The sequence below is a fragment of the Equus przewalskii genome, chromosome 8 (genome assembly GCF_037783145.1).
Source record: "Equus przewalskii isolate Varuska chromosome 8, EquPr2, whole genome shotgun sequence".
NCBI lineage: Eukaryota > Metazoa > Chordata > Mammalia > Perissodactyla > Equidae > Equus > Equus przewalskii.
The window spans coordinates 72918154-72939693 of NC_091838.1; the positions used below are offsets into that span (position 1 = coordinate 72918154).

The 21540-nt window shown below is 41.1% G+C and overlaps 1 protein-coding gene across 4 annotated transcripts in view; it reads right to left on the reverse strand.

Annotated features, from left to right (window-relative positions):
* The window catches only part of ASAP1 (ArfGAP with SH3 domain, ankyrin repeat and PH domain 1), a 349074-nt gene that overhangs the window by 120545 nt on the left and 206989 nt on the right, over positions 1-21540 (reverse strand). For all 4 annotated transcript variants that reach the window (XM_070630982.1, XM_070630980.1, XM_070630981.1 and 1 more), the window contains exon 5: positions 9286-9431. In XM_070630982.1, coding sequence (XP_070487083.1) covers positions 9286-9431 — 146 coding nt within the window. The remainder of the gene's footprint in view (positions 1-9285; positions 9432-21540) is intronic.

A 21540-nucleotide genomic window follows, 5' to 3' on the forward strand; every position in this document is an offset into this window, starting at 1 on the left:
AAAAATAACAAAAATTTTACCTGCCTCAAGACTCTGAGGGTGAGACTAGCTCTATCTTTGTTTAAAAGAGATATTGACGGGCTGGCCCTGTGGCCGAGTGGTTAAGTTCGTGCGCTCTGCTGCAAGTGGCCCAGTGTTTCGTTGGTTCAAATCCTGGGCATGGACATGGCACTGCTCATCAAGCCACGCTGAGGCAGCATCCCACATGCCACAATTAGAAGGACCCACAACGAAGAATATACAACTATGTACCAGGGGGCTTTGGGGAGAAAAAGGAAAAGATAAAAAAAATCTTTAAAAAAAAAAAAAAAAAGAAATATTGACACGCAAATGTTAGGGACATCCTGATGCATTCCAGCACCAATCTGAGACTTTCTCCTCCACATTCAGATCATTCCTATGGCTGAAGAAACTCTCTCCTCCAACAAGCAACCACTTTCTTTCTCCCTCCCCTTCCTTTCTTCCTTTTTCTTCCCTCCTCTCTCATGCATCACTAAGTCTCTTCCGGCGTCAAAATGCTGTTTTTTGAGTCTGTTCCTGGTGGAACAACAATGACAAATACAAACACACAAATTTCAAATTAAAAGCGTTATTTACTACATGCAAAATGCACAAGATGAAAATTCAGTCCTATTTAAAATGTATTATTTGAACTTCCTATTTAAAACACTTTTAATGTAAATTCTCAAATTAAAAAAAACAAAAGAAAAACAAACCATTTCAAAATTTGGCCTGTGGGTACCAGGACTTCTGTATAGTGGATGTATTTAATACAAGATACACCTGTATTGATGAATCTAAAAATTCAAAGCCTATATAGGGAATCAGTGATGGTTTAGTTACACAATGAAATACTCTGTAGCCTGTTAAAGTGACTTTGCAATTTTATTTGTATGGTCATGGAGAGCTAGCAAGCTTTAAAAAAAAGTTTGAGAAACATATGTATAATACAAGGTTGTATTAAAAAAAACCTCATTTGGCAGCAAAACCTGAGCTGAGATAAATTCATTTGGTGGTAAGCTCTGACTTGAAGTGAGGTGGGACTCTTCAGTGTCTTTATTTATTCCATCTCATGTAAATATTCACATGTTTCACTGCAGACATAAAACTGTTTAATTATGAGGACCTGTCTGAGAAGTCACTGGGGGGTATTACATAATATATGGCATAAGCACCCTGTTACCCTTCTGAAATCTGCAAAATTCTGAATTGTGAAACACATCAAACCCCAAGGGTTTTTAGATAAGAGACTGTGGACTTGGATTATATATATACACATTTTGTGTTGTGTAAATTATCAGCATCTCTATGTATAAATCTATGAAATTATTTAAAGACATACTATAATATTAACAGTTAGAAGTTGGAATTATATAATGATCTTTATTTTCTTAAATTCTTCTATATCTCTGAAATTTTTTAGTAAAAATGTATGATTTTTATAATAGAAGGGAAAAAGAAAACCTCCCTCTTACCCACCCTCCCACCCACATGGATAGATCTTACTTCATAGAATGTCCCACAATATTAATTGGCAATGAAGCATGTCAGGACATGAGCTCTGCTGAATCAAATGCTGAAAACTTCCAAGTATGGATTACCATTTTCTAAGAAGACAAGGCTTTTTAAATGTATTACATAATTCAGGGTACCCAGAGGCTACCAACGCTCTCTACATTTTTCATTATTTCAAAGAAGAAACTTGAGAAATAGTCTGTTTGCTATAAATCTAGATCCAGTCTGCACATTTCCAGCTATTCTCATTTGAGGGGGAAGAGAAGAAAAATTAAAAATAAAAAAATCCTTAACCCAACCACAATGCTGGGCAGTCAGAGATCGCAAACAGGAAATGCTATGCAGCTGGAGAAACCTTTGCTTTGCTTCAAGAGCTCTGAAGCAATAACTGCCCTCCAACGGCTAAAGGAGACTCAGGCTCTTAGGGAAAGTGTAGAACTGTCCAGAGGCTCAGGGAAGAGAAGGAACCAGAGGCACGAAGAGTCCTGGCTGGACAAGAATCCTCCTCCTATTTTAAGAGAGGTTTTAAATATATTTTCTAAAACTACTGATACGGGGGACTCTTCAGGGATGGTTTACATGGTTTTCCTCCACACAATGAGAATCTATTTCAATCCACCAGTTACTTCTTTCCGGTCCCATTTAGTGGTTTGGTAATTCAATGGATGCAATTCACTGTTGACTCTGTAACACCTTTGCCAAGAGACTGGTAAGTCAGCTAAAGAAATCTTTCTTATAATTAAAAAAAATTCTATCTAGTAAGCATATGCTATGAACCAAACCTATGATAGGCACTTCACATAAAAGTACATGCACTTAAAACCTCGCCACAAACATACTAAACACAACAGCAACAACATAGATCACGTCGACATTTCTCTGGCTTCTCACCACTAAGAGGCAGCATTCCCTAGACATACTCAGACATGATTCACTTCTGCAGGAAACAGCTCTTCACTTTACCTCTGGGGAACAGTTACCACTAAAGAACTCTAGAGGGAGAAATTCAAAAGACGAGAAAGACCAGTTTAGAACACCTGTAGACGTGAAAGGCAGTGGAATCACAGATCAGTGGTCTAAAGGAACAACAGAAAAGGGAGAGTTTTATTTTTGGTCTGTATGTTTGTTTTACACTGAAATTTTTATATAACAATAGCTATATTATTAAAGACTTTTCCCTACTTTGTCTCCCTGACTGCAATTGGATGATTTACACTTTTATTTAACCTTCTTATTTTGAAAGAATTATAGGGGCCAGCCCTGTGGTGTAGTGGTTAAGTTTGGTGCACTCCACTTCGGCAGCCTGGGTCTGTGTGTCTGGATCCCTGGAGTGGACCTACACCACTCATCAGCCATGCTGTGGCAGCAACTCACATATAAAGTGGAGGAAGATTGGCACAGATGACAGCTCAGAGCTAATCTTCCTCAGAAAAGAAAAAAAAGAAAAGAAAAAGGAAAAAAAAATAATAGACTCACTAAAAAATTTGCAAAAGTAGCACAGAGAGGTCCCTTATACCCATCCACCAGCTTCTCCCAACAGTAACATCTTACATGCGCTATACAGTACATTACCAAAACCCAGAAATCAACACTGCACAAGACGATCAATTAGGCTACAGACCTCACTTCAATTTCACCAGTTTTTGCACACACTTATTTTTTTTTGCATGTCTTTGTGTATAGCTCTATGACATTTATAGATCAGGACAGCCACCACCAGGATGAACATGGAGAACTGCTCCATCAACACAAAGAAACTCCCTTCATAGTCACATCCTTGGCCCACTTCTCCAGCCCCTGGTAACCACTGATATGTTCTGCATCTCTATAATTCCGGATGACTTAGACTTTAATCAGAAAAAGACACAAATGGCAAGGTTCACTTGTTTAAAGTCACTCTTCTATGGAACTTCTTGTTGACACTTTAAGGTGTCAAAAGCCCACAGTGGTAGAAAGAACATGAAACTCAAAGACAAAAGGTCTTCTTGTATAGTTCCACTGGATAGGCAAGTCCTCTCTCCTATTCCTGCCCAGGACCTGGGTTCCCACCAAGCAGATGTCCCAGCACTGGCTCTCACAGCAGGGAGAGGACAAGACTGCAACGGGGATGAGGGCTGAATTGCCGAGGATGGGGAATCCACACAGGGGCTCCTTGGGGAGTCACATTCTGTTGTGCTTCTGAGTCTAACTTGTCCCAACTAGGGAAAGTGTGTGACGCTCTAATGCCAACACTAAGTGAAATCTAGTGAAACAAAAAGTTTCTTAGAACATATGAGTTCATCTATTTGGGGGGAGAAAAGGTGCAGAAAAGAGAACTAGAAAGATAAATCCCAAATATCAATGACGGTTATCTCTGGGTAGGGGGAATATAGAAGAGAAACTACAACTTTCTCTGTATTCTAAATTTTTCCCACTAGGCATGTGTTCTTTTTATAAGAAAAAAATAAATACAAAAAGTACCCTGCAGTGACTATTAATGCCACAGTAGTATTTACATTAATGTAGTCTATTAATAGGCAACAATCCTCTGTGTGTGACTCAGGGACTTTGCAGTTTACAAAGCTTCTCACGTGGGTGATAGGACTTGATCTTCGCACAGCAAGAGGGTAGGTGGGGAAGGTTTCCTCATTCTCCCAGGGGGGAAATTCGTGCTCTAAGCTGGGCAATGTTACCCACTCAGTAGCAGGGCTGGACTCTTAACAGAGCCTTTCATTTCTGATACCAGTGGTTCTCCAGGTGTGGATCACGGACCCCACAGAGGGCCTGAGGTCAAAAGTATTTTCACAATAATGCTAGGAGGTTTTATCTGACTTTTTCGACATTTGCAGTGACAGTGCAAAAGTAACGGAGGTGAAACTGCTGGTGCCTTAGTGAGAATCAAGGCATCGCCACAAACTGCAGTCACCGTATTCTTCATGGTCGTGCTCTTGCAGTAAAAAAAGAAAAGGTTATCTTCATTCAAGAATGCCCATGACAGGGGACTGGCCCTGTGGCTGAGTGGTTAAGTTCATGCGCTCCACTTTGGTGGCCTGGGGTTTGCTGGTTTAGATCCTGGGCATGGACCTACGCACTGCTCATCAGGCCATGCTGTGGCGGCATCCCACATAGAAGAACTAGAATGACCTACAACTAGGATATACAGCTATGTACTGGGGCTTTGGGGAGAAAAGAAAAGAAAAAAAACAAAGAGGAAGACTGGCAACAGATGTTACCTCAGGACCAATCTTCCTCACCTCCCCCTGGCTCCAAAAAAAGCACACTTTAAAAAATGCCAATGACAAAATAGTAAAAATTACTGATTTTATTACACATCAACTCTTGAGTCTTTTTTATATTCTGTTTGCTGAAATAGGAAGTATGCATAAAGCACTTCCAAGGTGTACCAAAACATGACAGTTATCTTGAGAAAAGGCACTTAGGCAATTTTTTGAGTTGCAAGCTAAACTAGCTGGTTTTGTTAGATTTTTAGTGGACCACCATTTTTTCCCCTTAAAAGAATGACTGACAAACTGTGATATTGAGATTTGGTTTATGGTAAACATTTTCTCAAAAATGAATAAGGTGAGCCCGTCACTATGAGGTAAACAAGTGACAGTAATTGTTGCTTATGATAAAATGGGAGCTTTTGGAGAAAAGTTAAAATTTTGGAAAACTTCTATCTGTCACCATGAGTTTGACAGCTTCCAAATCCTTAAAGAACATTAACATAGTTTCAGATTCACACTGCTACTAACTTTTAAGAAACAACCACTTGTTAAGTTTAGACGGAGTATCAAAGAGGAATATTGAAAATTCCCAGAAAAGGCTCTTCAAGTCCTCCTCTCTATTCCTGATATATGGACCTGTGTCAGGCTGTGTTTTTTGTCTACTGCAACCAAAACAACTTATTGCAACAAAATGAATTCAAAGATTTTAAAATTTCTCAGTTTTAAATTCTAAGATAGTAAATATAGATAGAAACAGTCCACATAAACAGAAACTCTGGTGGTCCTCAATCGTTTTTAAGATTGGAGTGCTCAGACCAAAAGGTTGAGGACTACTGGCTAACACTCTCGCTCTTTCCAATACACTGTAATTCACTGACGAAAGAAATGAAAGGGAAAGCGTAGACAAGAAAGTACTATGCAAGCTAAACGTGCACAGGAATCTGATGACTACTGGCACAGGTTCCAGTTGCCATGTCAGGTGGGCCATCAGCGTCCACCCAGTCTGCAAAGGCGACATCCTGACTCCGTAATCCGTGGGGCAGCACCGCTGAAACAGCGTCTGATCTGCAGTCAGGGAAGCTGAGCTCAAGCCCGAATTCCACTCTTTTTGGAGATGTGGTGCACTTCTCAGTAAGGTGAGATCTGACTACCTATACCTGCCCTTACACTGGGAGTTGCCAAAAAGATCAAAAGAGAAGATATAAATAACTAATAAAAGCTTGTAAATATTAAGCAGGTACTGTGCTTCGTAATTTACTTCCATGATCTCAATGAAGTCCCACCATTACCAAGAAATAGATACTATTATTTCTTTTTTACAGATAAGAAAATCTAGCCTTAGAGAAGCTAAGTGATTTGCCTAAGGCTATAAGGCTTGTAAGCAAGCTGGGAGCTGGAATTCCAGGTCTGAGGGAGACCAGAACCCATATTCCTCCTACCTACACCTCACAGCCTCTCTCATCCTATATTACGATGTAAAACAACTTTTTACAAAGACTGTTTTCTAGTATGTGGAAGGCAGGGGCAGTAAGAAAGCAAATTAGCCCTGACTTGGTGCCTCAGCTCAGGAACGTGCTCACAGAGTAATGGCTACAACTGCAGTCCTCTTCACAGTCCTCAGAGGCCTGCCAGTTAGAAGTCAGAAGCCGGTTAACAAGACCCTGCCTCGGCGCTATCTGATGTAAACACCAACATCTGTGCAGTTCTTGGGAGTTTTCGCATAACTCATCATACTCCACCATCACTGCAAGTTCACAAAAAGAAAAAGGAACGTCTACCTGGTGACTGAGGTCGTTATCATCACTTACTGGGTCGGTATTTCTCAGGACCAACCTTCAGAAGCCCCTCAACACAATACACTTGCAAAACCTCCTGCTTCCAAGTCACACAGATAATGAAAGTTCTTCTCCATCTAGAGTTAGCCAACAGCAGAAAGCTCAGGGCCAGCCCCGTGATCGAGTGGTAAAGTTCACGCACTCTGCTTCAGCAGCCCAGGGTTTTGCCCGCTCAGATCCTGGGTGGGGACCTAGCACCACTCATCAGGCCATGCTGAGGCAGTGTCCCACATGGCACAACCAGAAGGACCTACAACTACAATACACAACTATGCACTGGAGGGCTTTGGGGAGAAGAAGAAGAAGAAGAAAAAAAAGAAGAAAAATAAAAACGATTGGCAACACATGTTAGCTCAGGGCCAATTTAAAAAAAAAAAAGTGAGGGGGGGGAAAAAAAAAGCGGAAAGCTAGACCTGACCCCCAAATCTATCCTTTCTTTTTTCCTCCATGAAAATAAGTAATGTTTCAATATAGACTTAAAATACCTGTTTCTAAGTGATATCTTAATTGGAAAATGACATTCTTCGGTATTTACCACAGACCCCGGAATACAATAGACATTTGGTATGTGCTGGTTGAACTGGGGATACAATTTAGAAAGTCTACAAAATATCAAAGTACCGTCTTTTATCTTACTCTCTAAATTTCAACTGTGTTCATTATTGCTTAATATTTCCAGGCTTCACTAGCCTTAGAGAATAGAATTTTCAGGAATCTCCTGAAAAATACTGGTTCCCGGGGGGTGCTCCCTCAAACTCCTCATCCAGGCACGGTAGGTGCTGCAAGCCCTCCCTCCCTGGGGGGGTTGGCTTCCCCTGAGCCCTCTCTCCAAGGCGTGGCCCCCAAATCTGCCTGGTTCGCTCTTCCCTTTCCTGGCAAAACATAAAAAGGGAAGCTGCAAGCTGCTGACCGTTGTTTGGCTGTGTCACCTCCTGGGACTGACGGATATGCAGTCAGAAGAGCGCTCCCTGAGGAACCAACCACAGTAGGAACAGATTCTTCTATCTGCCCCCTCGTCAGGAATGCCCTCACCATCCTCAAAGGGAAAAGGTTTTATTTATTTTTTTTAATTAATTGAATTGGATCTTCCAGCAATTTCCTTCAGATCTTTCTTAGACTTCTACTCCTTAAAGGAGACTAGCTATAGAGGAAGGAGGCCTGCAGCATGGGGTGTGTTTAGGGGAACCGCCAGACCAGCATGTATTCTCACTAGGGAAGTACAACCGCCCGAGCACGAGGTGCCAGAGGCAGCACAGAGTAGGGTGGTGAAGACAACTGACGCAGAGATAGAACGTTTGGGTCCACGTCTACTTACTAACAGTGTGCCTGAACAAGTCACATAATCTCAATGTGCCCCAGTTTCCTCATCTGGATTAAAGGTATAATAACGGTAGGATTGTTCTAAGTTGTTAAATGAGATAATCCACATAAAGCACGACGCCAGGTTCATTAAAGCATTTGGGTAATATCAGCATTTTTGTGTGGAGATAGGCAAATGTATTCGACAATCAAACAGAGACAAGGAATGATGCTCCCATGGCCACTAACTTGTGTGGATGGCATAAATCCACACAGTGGGAAGGAACCCACAGTGTAGCGAAGTGATGACCCTTGACCTAAGCCAAATACACTTGGTCTCCCGGAAACTAAAGGTTAGCAAGACATTCCTGTTAAAGCGCCTATCTCAGGGAAAACAGAACTTCCTCCCTGAGTGAGTCTTGTACCACTTATTACCAAAGTGAATTATCAGAGGCTTGTTTCACTTCCTTTCTTCCCACCACACCACCCTTCGAGCAACCCCACCAGCAAAAGGGCAGGCCATACCCAGAGGAAGGAGAAATGCAGGGCCCCTTCTAAATAAGAGATTTAAATCATCTAAAATTTACAGAAATATCACGGACTTGTCAAATAAACCCCAAAGGGTAGGAACATGTACATCCTAAGTTTAAAATGATCCTTTCTCAAGTTTTTGAAAATACATATTTCTATTTTCAACCTACATTTTCTTTAAATTAGTAATCATTGTGTAAGACTAATTCAGTGGCATAAAGCACCAAAAGGGTGGTGGGCAGACTGGTGATGCCCAGACAACGCTGCGTGGCATACGGGTGCCCCTATCCCAACTCTGTGTCTGCTTCCTAGGCTCAGCACCTCTAGGGTCTCAGATTTTTAGGGATTCTTCTTGCCATCTACTTCTGAAACCAGAGATTCCTCAAATCTCAAAATCTTTTCTTGGCAGGGGGTTAAAAGGATGTGGGGAATTGAGGGAGGTTAATCATTTGTACATCAGGGACCAAAATGCACGGCACGATCATCTTTACTAGTGAGGTGTGAGGTCTCGTGAGGTGTAACACTTGCAATGTGTATTTCCAATGTACGTCTGACACAGAAATCATCACACTCTTTCAACTAATTAAAAAGCAAATGTTGCTCAAACTTATCTAAAACAAAAACAAAAACAAAACAGTGGTAGAACGTGGAAGAGAATTCAGGTTAACCAGTTGCTCTCAGATTCAATACATCTGCCCTGCTTTCAGGGTACAAATTCTCAGAATTTCACAACGGTATTTTCTTTAAATGTGATTCCATCCCTGGGCCTGAAAAGCTTTTTGTTTTTTATACCTCTAGGACAGAGGGGTGAGGAGAGGATTATTAAGTTGTTCTCTTTACGATCTTATTACACTTTGGTCGGGCTGTAATTTTTAAAAATCACTTATGAAACGGCTTACCAGATTTTTCAGCAGTGTGGACAGTTCCTTTGTAAGTGTAGAAAACTTGACAAAAGCAGTGCCAAGATCTGGGTTGTCTCGACTTAAAAAATTACTCCCAAACTTATCAAGAACTTGTGCATAGTTTTCTTCATTTTGTACATGATCTAAAAAAGAAGAAGAAAGAGGAGTCTGAGCTATTATTTGCAACAATGACAAGTTACTGTGAACACTGATTGATCATGAGAAACTCTCAAAAGGAAAGCAAAGAGAAACTGCATCAATTATTCACTGAACATGTCCAGGAGGCGGTTAGCTGTGCGCAGAATGTTCTCACTCTATTAAAGGAGGTCTCCCCTTTGTCCTCCACAGTGTTTAGCTCACTTATAGCCCATTAATCCACAGACTCCCCATAGGTTCAGGGGTCAAATCATCATGACATTTTCAAGCAATTAAGAAACAATGATTATCAGGGAACAAGGAGAAAATTCTCCTTAGAAAATCAATCTTGGAATGCAAAAGAAAAACCCATAGGTTCTGTCTTTCCCTGCAACTAATCTTAATTTCCTCTAATTTTGTCTAAGCCCCAGGTCTGAAGAATAGCTTTTTTTTTTCTTCTTTTGCTGTGGAAGATTAGCCCTGAGCTAACATCTGTGCCAATTTTCCTCTATTTTATATGTGGGTTGTTGCTACAGCATGGCTGACAAGTGGTGTGGGTCTGTGCCTGGGATCCGAACCCATGAACCTGGGCTGCTGGAGCAGAGTGCACTGAACTTAACCACTACGCCATGGGGGCTGGCCCCTGAAGGATAGCATTTTTAGGGCGCTTTTTCACATACCATCTCTTGGTGCAAACCGGGCAGGCATGGATCAAATGGATTTAAGTTGGGAAGTTAGTTTTACCACCTATGAGCTTGCTACTTTACCCGTTTTTTAGCTTCCGTGGCTACCATCCCAGCTGCCATATCAGACGTATTAATAAAACAGTTGTGAATAAATTTCCTCCCTCTGAGCTTTGATTTTCTGATCTGTAAAATGAGACTAATATTTACCTTACAAGATTGTGGTGCTGATGAGTTGATATAAAGTATACAAAAGTGCTTCTGGAGAGTGAATGTTCCATACTTAATAATCACTCCCACGTGCCTGAAACACTTTCTTTACTTGGCCTCCAGGACATCATACTCTCTTGACTGTCCTCCTTTCTCAGGCCTGCTCCTCTCTATTGTCTTTGCTGGTTCTTCATCTCCCTGACCTCATCATGTTGGAGAGCCCTGGGGCTCAGTCTCTGGGCCTTTATTCTCCTCTATCTATGCTCACTCTCCTGGGATTGCACCTAGTCTTATGGCTTTAAAAAACTTCTAGTTTTAGAACTAACAACTCCTAAACTAATATTCCAAGCCCAGATCCCACCCCTGAAATAGAGACTTATCTATCAACTGCCTACTCAATATCTCCACTTGGATGCCCAATAACTATGTTCAACCTTATGCTTAAAACAAACCCTTGATGTTCTGCCCCAACCCTCTTTTTTCTGCAGTTTCCCATCTCAGTCAGTCAATGGCAAATACATTCTTGTAGTTGTTCAGGCTGAAACTCATCAAGTCTTGCTTGATTTTACTGTTTCTTACATCCCAGATGTAATCTACTGGCAAATCCTGTTGCCTCTCCCTTTAAAGCACATTCAAAATCTGACAACTTCTTACCATCCCCCTGGCTATCAACCTCATCCAACATTATCTCTTGCCTCGTCCACTGCAAAAGCCTCCTGCAAGAGTCCGTGTGTTGCAGCTCTTGCTCCTCTACAGTCTATTATCAACACAGCACCCAGTGTGATCCTGTTAAATAGGCATCAGATCTTGTGACTCTTATGGCAGACATTATGGATATGGGTAACAGATATCCAGGTTCCCAACCGTTGCAGGCTTATGGAAAAAAGTATTCCACAGCCCCACACTCTTGGAGTAACAAGCCATGGAATGTGACTTGCACTGACCAAGGAAATGTTGAGTGGAGGTGATGGGTACCACTTGTACATGGAAACGTTTCAGATGCCTCTACTCAACTCTCCACCTCTCTCTTCCTCTGACATGGCTAGAGGGAAGCACGAATTTGTATGGAGGCCCACAGTAGATGTATAATATTTATTGAATGAATAAATTAACAAATAAGTATTCAACAAAATCATATCTTTAAAGGCTTAATTCAAACATCAACTCTTTCTTTATAAAGCCTTACCTTAGTCGGCAATGATCCTTCCTTGCCCACAATTCTCTGTAACTCTACTGCAATATTCTCCAGTACATTCTTTCATATTTGTGTAAGAACAAATATTTCCCTGCCACTAGACCACGAGAAGGAGGGACTGCCTCTGGCTCACCTCTGCATCCTCACCCAGCAAACACCACTGCATCTTTTCCGTTAGCTAGGCTTATCAAGCTAGGGCTCAGTAAGTATTTGTTGACTTGGAGTTGTTCATTTTCTTTTTAGGAATGTAAGAAGCATTCCCTCTTTCAATCTCCTAGATTGTTCAATAATTGAGATGAAACTTTAAAATATTTTACTTTCAAACACACCCTCAATAACAGCATGGGAGCAACAGGAACTCATGAAACAGTTTTTGAGTCTGGACTGGGGAATGTCCCAGAAGGGGAGGAAAGAAATCTAAACACAATGAAGGAAACAAGTGTCACAGCAGTTCAGCGAAGTGAAATGAGGCCCGAGCAGCCTTCTGATCATCACCACATTAAAAATTCATGATGCCTACAGTGGATGTCAGCATTTCAGGCTGAGATATTAAAAAAGATAAAATGCAGCTCTGGTTACTGCCCAGGTTCACTCAAAGAAGTGGCTCAGAAAAGCACAAAAGAAAGGCCTCATCAGCTAGACAGACAAGATGCACATATTTGATCTCCCTTACAAGCGGGAGGTACCCTGATACCTTCTGTTTGAGGCCAAAGAGCCTCACCTCACCACTGAGAATCCCAATCCACCAGACCTTCTTTTCTGCTTTTGGAGGCCAGCAAACAAAGAATGCAGCTGCCTGTTCATTTCAACTGCTCTCAGGGGAAGTGTTTCAGCAGTAAAACCTAAGTATTAGGCTTTTTGTTTTGTTTACTTGAAATGATAAATTATTTCAAATGATAGATATCAAAATGTTTAGATTAACAGGATACCCATGTACCCACCGACCAGTTAACAAATACAATATCACCGAATGCTTCCTCTCCACACTCCCTTGCCCCTCAACTCAATCCCAATCTCTTCCCTCCCTTCCTAGACAGAGCCATTACCCTGAATTTGGATTTTGATGCAGGGGTTAGAAAGAATTATGAGAAGCTCTCAGTCTATCATGGATGATAGACTCATCAAAAAAATAAGATGGACTTGGCTAAGGCAGAGACATGCCACAGAAGGGAGCACTGGCATTTGTTGAGGACCTTCTCTGACCCAACTGCTTTTCACAATATCATATTTAACCCTCACCAGAACTCTGCAAGGGAAGAATTATGCTTATCTGGCAGATGAAACATAAAATGTGACCTGAGAGAGGAAGAAAGTGAGATTGGATAACTAAGCGTAGGCTAGATCCTGGGTCCTGTATGTTTTGCTAATTCCACAACTGAATAACCACACAGTCAATATATATATCTATGTGCATAAGTATGTGTGTATATATATCACATATATATATATATGTATGTGAAATTTGCTAGTGTAGACATGCATTCTTAACTATATCAGCTAATTTAGTAAGAAATATCTTGGAATACTACTACTAATCCTTGTGAGGGTAGCAATGATGGGAATTAAACATAAGGTGCTTAAAATAGTGCCTGGCATGCAGCATGTGCCCCCAGAAAATCAGCCATTATTACCTTCGATTAGTTATAATACAGAGGGATGCATTTAATATCAAACAGCATAGGAACCTATGTCTTACATGTTTTAAGTATTTTTTTACATACTGCATTATAAATCTAACATTGACAACTCACTAGAAAGATTATATAAACACACACATCCTTTTGTACAAAATTAAGGGTTTCCCAAGCAGGTTTTCAACAGGCACAGAGAGAGAGGGCAAGGAGACATGATTCTAGCAGAGGAAAGACGAGCGCACAGGCAGAAGGAGGGACAGATTACAGAGTACAATAAGCAATCTGGACGGAATGTAAATTCAGGGGTTGAGGGAAGAAGAGGGGAATAAAGGGCTGCAGTGGGGGGAGCACTCACAGGCCTGAGTGAGACTGAATGAGAGGGACAGAGGAGGCAGAAAATGGCCTGATCAGTTTAGGACATTTTAGAGGGCAGGATAAAGCTGTTTTAACATCTTTACTATATCCAAGTGCTAGAAGACTTTTGGGAGGTTGGTAAAGTGGGGACTTGGGGAACTAGGTGAGGAGAGAGATTGGATAAAAGAAAATAGGGAGAGAAACTGGATCCATCCATTATGGAGATCCATGCTTTTCAAATATTTGTAGGGATGTCTGGCATTTATGGGGTTGTTGCAGAATGTAAGATAATTCTAAGAGCTAGGTGACTCCTTTCAGCTCTGAAAAAAGAACAAAACAATATATTTTTACTAACTGAACTAGAAAGGGCCACTTAGTCAGGATTTCAACTGCCAGCATTTCTTTGGGGAGATGATTAACATATAGGAATCACCTACTATGTTGCACGCAGCCTGAAAAGGCCTTTACAGACATTCCAACATTTAATCCCATAGCAATTCCTAAGTAGTGACATACTATTCCACTAATAACAGTGTTTGGTGAGCATTCGGTGTATGCCAGTCACTGCACTTGGCACTTTACGTACATCAATTAATTCACTCTTACTACAAGTCTATGAGATACGTACCATTATCATCCTCATTGTGTACATACAAAAAGGTGCCAAGGTCACACAGCTCTTAAATAAGGGAATTTAAACTGAGGTCTTTTTGATCTCACAGCTGGGAACTTTGCCCCATATCCTCAAATGCGACAGACCTAGGTTCAAATTCTATCACCTACCCTGTGTAGTGCTTTGGTCAGGTAACCTCACCTTGCTAAGCCTCATCTTTCCCTGCAGTAACATGGAGATAATAATGGTATTGACCTCCTAGAAGTACTGGGGAGATTAAGATACTGCACGCTAAGCAGTACACAATAAGCTCAATAAATATTTATGATGACAAGGGCAATAACAATGACGACAACACCAGGCTGCCTTTCCTGGGCCACTGCAGTGAAGTCAGGCTTTTGGCCTCTTGCCAGGTGGCAGGGGCTTCCAACAATACTCTGAAGTCAATGGCAGCACTCAGAGTCCACATTCCCAAGGGCTGGCCAAAACAAGTGTCTTCGGACTACATTAAAATTCAATATTCTACGACAATACTTTGTATATTCCTCCAACGAGGCCCTTCTCAGAATTTTCAGAACTACAGCAATTACCAAACAGGTGTTTCTCCAAGGGACATTTGCCTAGTTCCCACCCTGTGTTAGACCTTACCAACTGGGAAAGTGACAAAACCTCCCAAGTGGCCTGTCAATCCAACCTGGGATTCTCTGTCACTGTAACCATGGCTGCCCTTTATTACACGTTGACTGTGTCGTGGGATTCAGCACAGTGAATACTACAACTCCTTCAAGGCAGTTGTTGTACAGATAAGAAGAGTGAAACTCAATGGTGAATCCAGACTGGATCCCAGCTTCATCTGATTCTAAACCCCAACCTTGTCCACTGACAGACTCAGCAAACACTGTCATGGATACCAGGATGTGTGCAACAAATATCTATTTAGAATCTACTATATGAAAGGCTTAACGATAACCACTGAGAAAAAAAGAGGAGTAAGACCTCCTGCCTCATAATAACGACAATGACATAACAATTATAAAATATATAATGTCATAAACCAATGTTACCTCAATAAAAAGTAATTATAACAATTATAATTATAATAATTGTTAATAATTAATTGCAGTTAAAGTTTTTGATTACTTAATATGCCAGGAACTATGCTAAGTATTTTTCCTGCATTATCTCATTCAAGCCTCAAAAGAACATGCTATTATTATCTCCTTTTCATAGATGCAGACACAAGTTTAGAGAGGTTAAACAAGTTGCCCAAGGTCACACAGCTAATAAGTGGTGATGACAGGCGAGCCTGTGCTCTTACCCGATATGCCTGGTTAAGTGTTGGAACCCCTAGAAGTTTCCTAATTTGAGACAGATGTCAGTGATTGAGGAACCTGAAAATCTAGGTCTTAGCTCCAGCCTCTACCATGTGATCTCGGTCAGGTGACTAAGATTCTCAGGGGCCTTAATTTCATCTATAAAACAGGTCTAATAATACCTACCCAGCCTACTTCTGGAAGTTGACGGCTATGAGGTGAAGATGCCAGAATTAATGTGAAAGCTCTTTGGGGAAAACAGCAGCAGCAGCAGCAACAACAGAGAACCCCATAACGTCACAAAGGACTATTTCTATTTGAGTATAAGCCCTTGAAAGCACTCAAAATAAATCCATCCTCAAGAGCATCTTCGACCTTGACCAAGCACAACCCAGTGTTCACTGAGGCATCATTTAGTGGAGGGATACAGGCCTGAGTGGTGCACAGACCTGGGTTTGAATCCCACTCTGGTCCTGACCAGCCATGTATGACCTTGGAAAAGTCAGTTAACTTTTCCTGGTCTCAATTTCATATGTGATAGATAGTATCTATAAAGTACATGGCAAGCCTCTAAAAATATCTTTACTTTTATTACTTCGGTCATCCTGAGGCTGAAGGCTGAAGTCATGATGTTAATGAACATTTAGATGTAATCTAAATATCATGGTATTTTGGGGAGGGTTCCCGGATACATAAGACAACTGTGGATCAAATCCCAGGTCTTCCAGTTACCAGCTGTGGATCTAGGGCAATTTATGTGTCATCTCTGACTCCCACTTTCTTAACTGCATAACACACACTTGATGGGGCTATTACATGAACTGGATGAGAAAAGCCTATAACATGCCTCCTCCAGGGTCTGGCCTGTGGTGAGTATTCATGAACTGTAAGGTATCATCCCTCACTCCACAGTGAGTCTCACCTCCTTAGCTTCCCACCTCTCCTTCCGGGGAGCCTAGCTTCCTTTTCAGTGTCTTTATGCAAGTTATCTTCTGTGCCAAGAGTCCAGAGCAACTTGTGTTCATCACTTTATCTTCATTAGCTTAGAACAATCTTTGGGAGGATAGCTTGGATATGGCCATACAACCTAGCCAAAGTTCCCCAGTCCGCCAAGTTCCATCACCACTCCAGGCTTTAGCCTGCCTCTTTCAAGGTCAAAGAGAAGTGTACCCTTCCAGGCAAGCTTGTCATTCACTCTCTCCTTGGCCTCTTGCAATGCCCAAGTTCCCAGCTTTACCTAATTTGTTGCTGTATATACCCAGTTCCCAGCATTGGGCCTGGCACATAGTTAGTGCTGAGTAAAATGCTCATTGCATTTAATGAATTCGCCCAGAACACGTCTTTTTCCTTCCTTCAAAAAACATTTAGCATTGGCCATGTGCCAGGCATATAAAATACAATGAGTTACAACTGCAACAATAAAGCCAGGTAATATGTGTCATAAATTACAGAGCTGGCACAGAGGAGGAAGTGATAAATTCTTTTATCCTATCTTCTACATACTTTGTAGCACTAATCACACTTTAAAAAATTTAATTCCATTTGTTTTTTAAATTACAAAAATAATTCATACACTATCCAGAGATGTATAAAGATAAAAATTATTGCCTTTCCCCTTCCCCAATCTCATCTCCTTGAAATAAGCAAAGTTAATAATCTGGAGCGTATCTCAGCAAAATTTTCTCTATGCTTAAAACATACACACACACACACACACACACACACACACACAGGGGTTTTCTCCCCTTCTCTCACTTAAAAAACAAAGGGAATTATCTACAAAACTCCATGGCTTTTTTCCTACTGAATAAAGATCAAGAAATTCAATATAATTAAATCTAATTAATTATTTTAACTGTGATTATATTCCATAATAAACTCTACTGCAATTTATATAACTATCCCTCTGCTGAGAGACTTCCAGTTTTTGGCACCAAAAAACAATGCTGCAATAAATATCCTTATACACAAGCTTTTACATGCTGTTACTTTATCTCTGGAAAGATATATTCACACAGGCAGAACTGTTGAAGGATAGGGTCCACATTTCAAATTATGATTAATACTGCCACGTTCCTTTCCAAAGAGGTTGGTTGCAGCAATTCACGTCCCCAACAGCAAGGCAGATATAAAAGGGTCTATTTCTCTATAACCTCAGCAGCACATAGATGCCACCGTTCTTTTTAATTCTTGCCACATGGACGTGAAAAATTTGACTATGGTAAGGCTGAGTATCTTTTTGTATTTTATTGTCCATTCACATTTCCTTTTCTGCCTGTTTACATACTTAGCCTAGTTATCCCACTGCCTGTCTTTCTCCTATCAATTTCTAAGAAGACTGTCTTGCATAAGGGCTAGCACTCTTTCATAATATGTGTTGCAAATATTTTCTCCTATTTGTCTTTTAACTTTGTTTATGGTGTCCTGTGCCATACAGAACTTTTTAAAATTTCAGGAAGTCAAAAATACCAATCTTTACCCAAGATTTTTATGTTTCCTGCCTTGCTTATGTTCCTAAATGTTTTAATGTTTAGTCTATTTTTTTTTAAACATTCAAATCTTTAATCAAATACAATGTATTTGTTTATATAGCACGAGGAAGGGTTCTAATATTATTTAAAGTATGTTCCTAAACTTTCTAATATTTAGTTTAATTTTATTCTCTTTTTAATATTTAAATACTTAATCCATCAGCAATGGATTTATTTTATGGCATGAGCAAGAGTTCTAACTTTATTTTCGTTCCTCTGTATGAAAATATATTGATTATTTAACATGGCCGATCATAGGCACCCATTTAATATCTGATGAATAAATGAACACATGGAGAAAACTTGGATAGAACAGGTTAGGTTTCACAAAAGATGCTAATTGAGCAGCAACTTGAAGAAGGAATTAGTAGTTGGTTAACAAGTAGCCTTAGGTAAGGTACATTCCAGGTCAGAGGTAACAGCATACGATGAAAGGCACCATCAAGTGGTAGAGAAGCTAGTGTCCGTGTGAGTGGGCAGAAACAGGGCAGAGACTAACACAGGGCCTTTGGTTTCTTGAGAGCTCACCACCTTTGGTCTAGAACAAGGCAGGTTAAGGTTTTAAAGCACTTGCCCTCCTTTCCTGTTTGTTGTCAGATTGGGGCTCAGATCCTTTCTGCCACAGCAATCCATAAAACCAGCAATACCCAGCCTGTGACCCTGAAAACAATTGGTTTTAATTTTACAGACACTGTGTTATTGGGGGATGAGGGCTGGATCTAGAGTCCAACATCTGTATTTTCTTAGATACAACATTTACTTGATTACAAGCAAGTTATTTCACTTCCCCAGGGCCTCAGTTTCCTCCTCTGTTCCCACCACCACTCAGTGCAAACGTCTATTATTAAGATTAAAGGCAACGTCCTCGGAGGCAGAAAGCTCTGTGCATATTTTTTTTTTTTTAAATTGCCTTTCTCTGTGCCACTTTGGATGATTCATTCCTCTAACTTTGCAAGGTCATTTTGAATTTGGATTTGTTCTTTCAAAGTTCTAGCCAAGCCTCTGCAAGAATCTGCCTCAGCCCCTGGGGTGTTATCTGGAAACTCAGCATGCAGACTCCCATTTCCGCAGCACTGACAAATCCATTAACTAACAGAGCCCTAAGAAAAGACGCCTGCAGAGTTCCACAGGGCTATTAGTCAGCATTTAAACGGCCCTCGAACATTGCTCCATTACAGCAGAAGCAGAAATGTTCTCTCTTCTGGCTCCATCATTCAGGCTTCCTAACTGCCAGATAAAATACACATCACACTTTGCTTTGCTGATGGCTCTCTAGGTAATTTTCATGCTCTGCAATCTGGCCCGTAAGAATAGCCAGAAAGGAGACAACCAATTCCTCTCCTACTCCAGCCTCCCAAAGTCTCACTACCCACCATCCAATGGAGCTAAGTTTTCTTATAAACAGGTGTAATTTAAAAACACAGCTCCACATTTCACTATCAATTCATAAACTTTCATCAAGCACCCATACTGGGATATAAAGGTTATTTAAGCCATTAGGTTCGTGGCCTTAGATGCATCCCTTAGTCCTTCTGAGCTTTAGCTTCTTGGTTTATAAATTGTGTGTAAAATAATTAGGGATAAAATAAAACCTCACTGGGTTCTTGCCCCAATAGATCAAGTAGCGTAGGAGAGGACCTGGCCCGAGCAGATAGCCTCCAGACTGGGGCTCTCAGACTATTTTCAATCATCCATCCCTGTCAGCAAAACATTTTTAAGCATACATTTCCAATCAATGCTTATTTATGTAACCATTTAGTTATGTAGTAATACTGTATATATTATATGCATATATTATGGACTAACGTACTATTTACGTCAATCAGTGGTTCCGACCTCAATTTCAGGGTTCCAAAAACTCCTAAAATTGACTGAAAAATTCTGCAAGTTTTTCTTAATTCAGAGGAGAAGCTCTGTTTTTTCCCAGATTATAAAGGGATCTACAAGCCCAGAACATTCAGTCACAGAGAAAATGTTAGCGGACTCTAAGGACAAAGCTGCTCGCCCTGGATGGGCCAAGTCCAGTGAGTCTGACGGAGGGCACCACGCCTACAAAAGAGATCAAAGGCACAGGCGGGCCTCTGGTTCGGTCGCTGGGGAAAGGCGACCCCATCTGTTGGACCCCATAAACTCCCTTCAGGGGATGTATGGTGCATTTTAGGCCATAGAGCAAAACAATTTTCACCTCATTTTATAACTGCCAACTATTTCATAAATAGACAGGGTAGAAATCAACTTCTCTGCTTCATAGATAAGAAAACTGAGGTCCTGAGAAAGGGACGGACTGGCTAAGAAACACTCTGTACTTCCAGCCAGAGCAGAGGGCACATCCAGCTCTCCCGCCTGGGAGCCATGGCTCTTTCGGCAGGCCTCCTCCACCCCTCCTGGTGTCGCCAGCACAGAACACGCCCGAAGACACAGCAGTACTGGTCTCTCCACCTCAGCACTTCTGGAAAGGCATCAGCCTCAGTGCAGACAAGCAAGAAAACAAGGGCTGCAGAGTCACAAAGGTGCCAGGTGCCACCCAAGTGTGCCGTCTGTGACTCAGAACATGCACAGTGACAAAGAGTTTTAAAGAGAAACACATGGCTGATTAGTATCTTCTTTTAGCTCATCTGAATTTTCCACAGCAAACATGTTAATACACTATACTTTCACAATGAGAAAAAGCACCAAACTGAAAATGCCATTAAAAAAAATCAGCCCGTGGTGCTCCAGAGTGACAGCCCCTTGTAATTCTCCACAAAGAAAAAGTATAGGTTTGATCAATTATCTGACACATGGGAGATCTGAGAATATCCTTCTGCAGTCTGTGAACGCAAGTGACAAACTGGCCATGCAAAGTCATCCTCTGTCAACCTCCAACTGTTCTGTCCTATGGCATTGATTATCAACGAAAAACACTTCAGAATCAATAGGAACGTGGTTGATTTCCATACACAAACAGGGCATCAGAAAGACCATAAGTAGTTACCTTCTGGCTAAAGACTCAACTGGAGAATCCCTCCAGTGCTGGAAATAGACACTTTAAAATTGATGCCCATATCCAAACTACAAAAGGAATTCAACACACACAACACTGCTCTCTAGAGGTTATCACAGAGCACGGGGGCCTTAAGATGGTGCCTCATGTGAAGAACTGTGATGGATTCGCTTCACATGTGATGCTCCACATGGTCAGGAGAGCATGTGCCAAAGAGGTAGGATTTAAGCAACCCCGGGGAAAACATCATACAGAGAAATAAAACCGAAGGCCCTGGCCTTCCTCCAGATTCTGCTACAGTTTCACTGCAACATCTCTATAAAGGAAAAAACAACCCTAGTTTGATGAGACATAAAGCCATCCAAGAGTGTGGTCAAAATGCAGACTGGAATGAGAGGCAGCAAGGTATAGGCAGGGTGTAGCATCTTGAGTGTAACTGTCAAGGAGGGTCTGTTCAAGGCAGAAAGGTGGTCCTTAAAGAAAACCAGATAGTCATTAACTTGAATCTTTAAACAGTTAAAAGGACTAGTTGAGAAGGACTGAAAACCACAATGGTGTCACACATCTGTGCCTTTAACTGATGATATTTAACTTAGTAAAT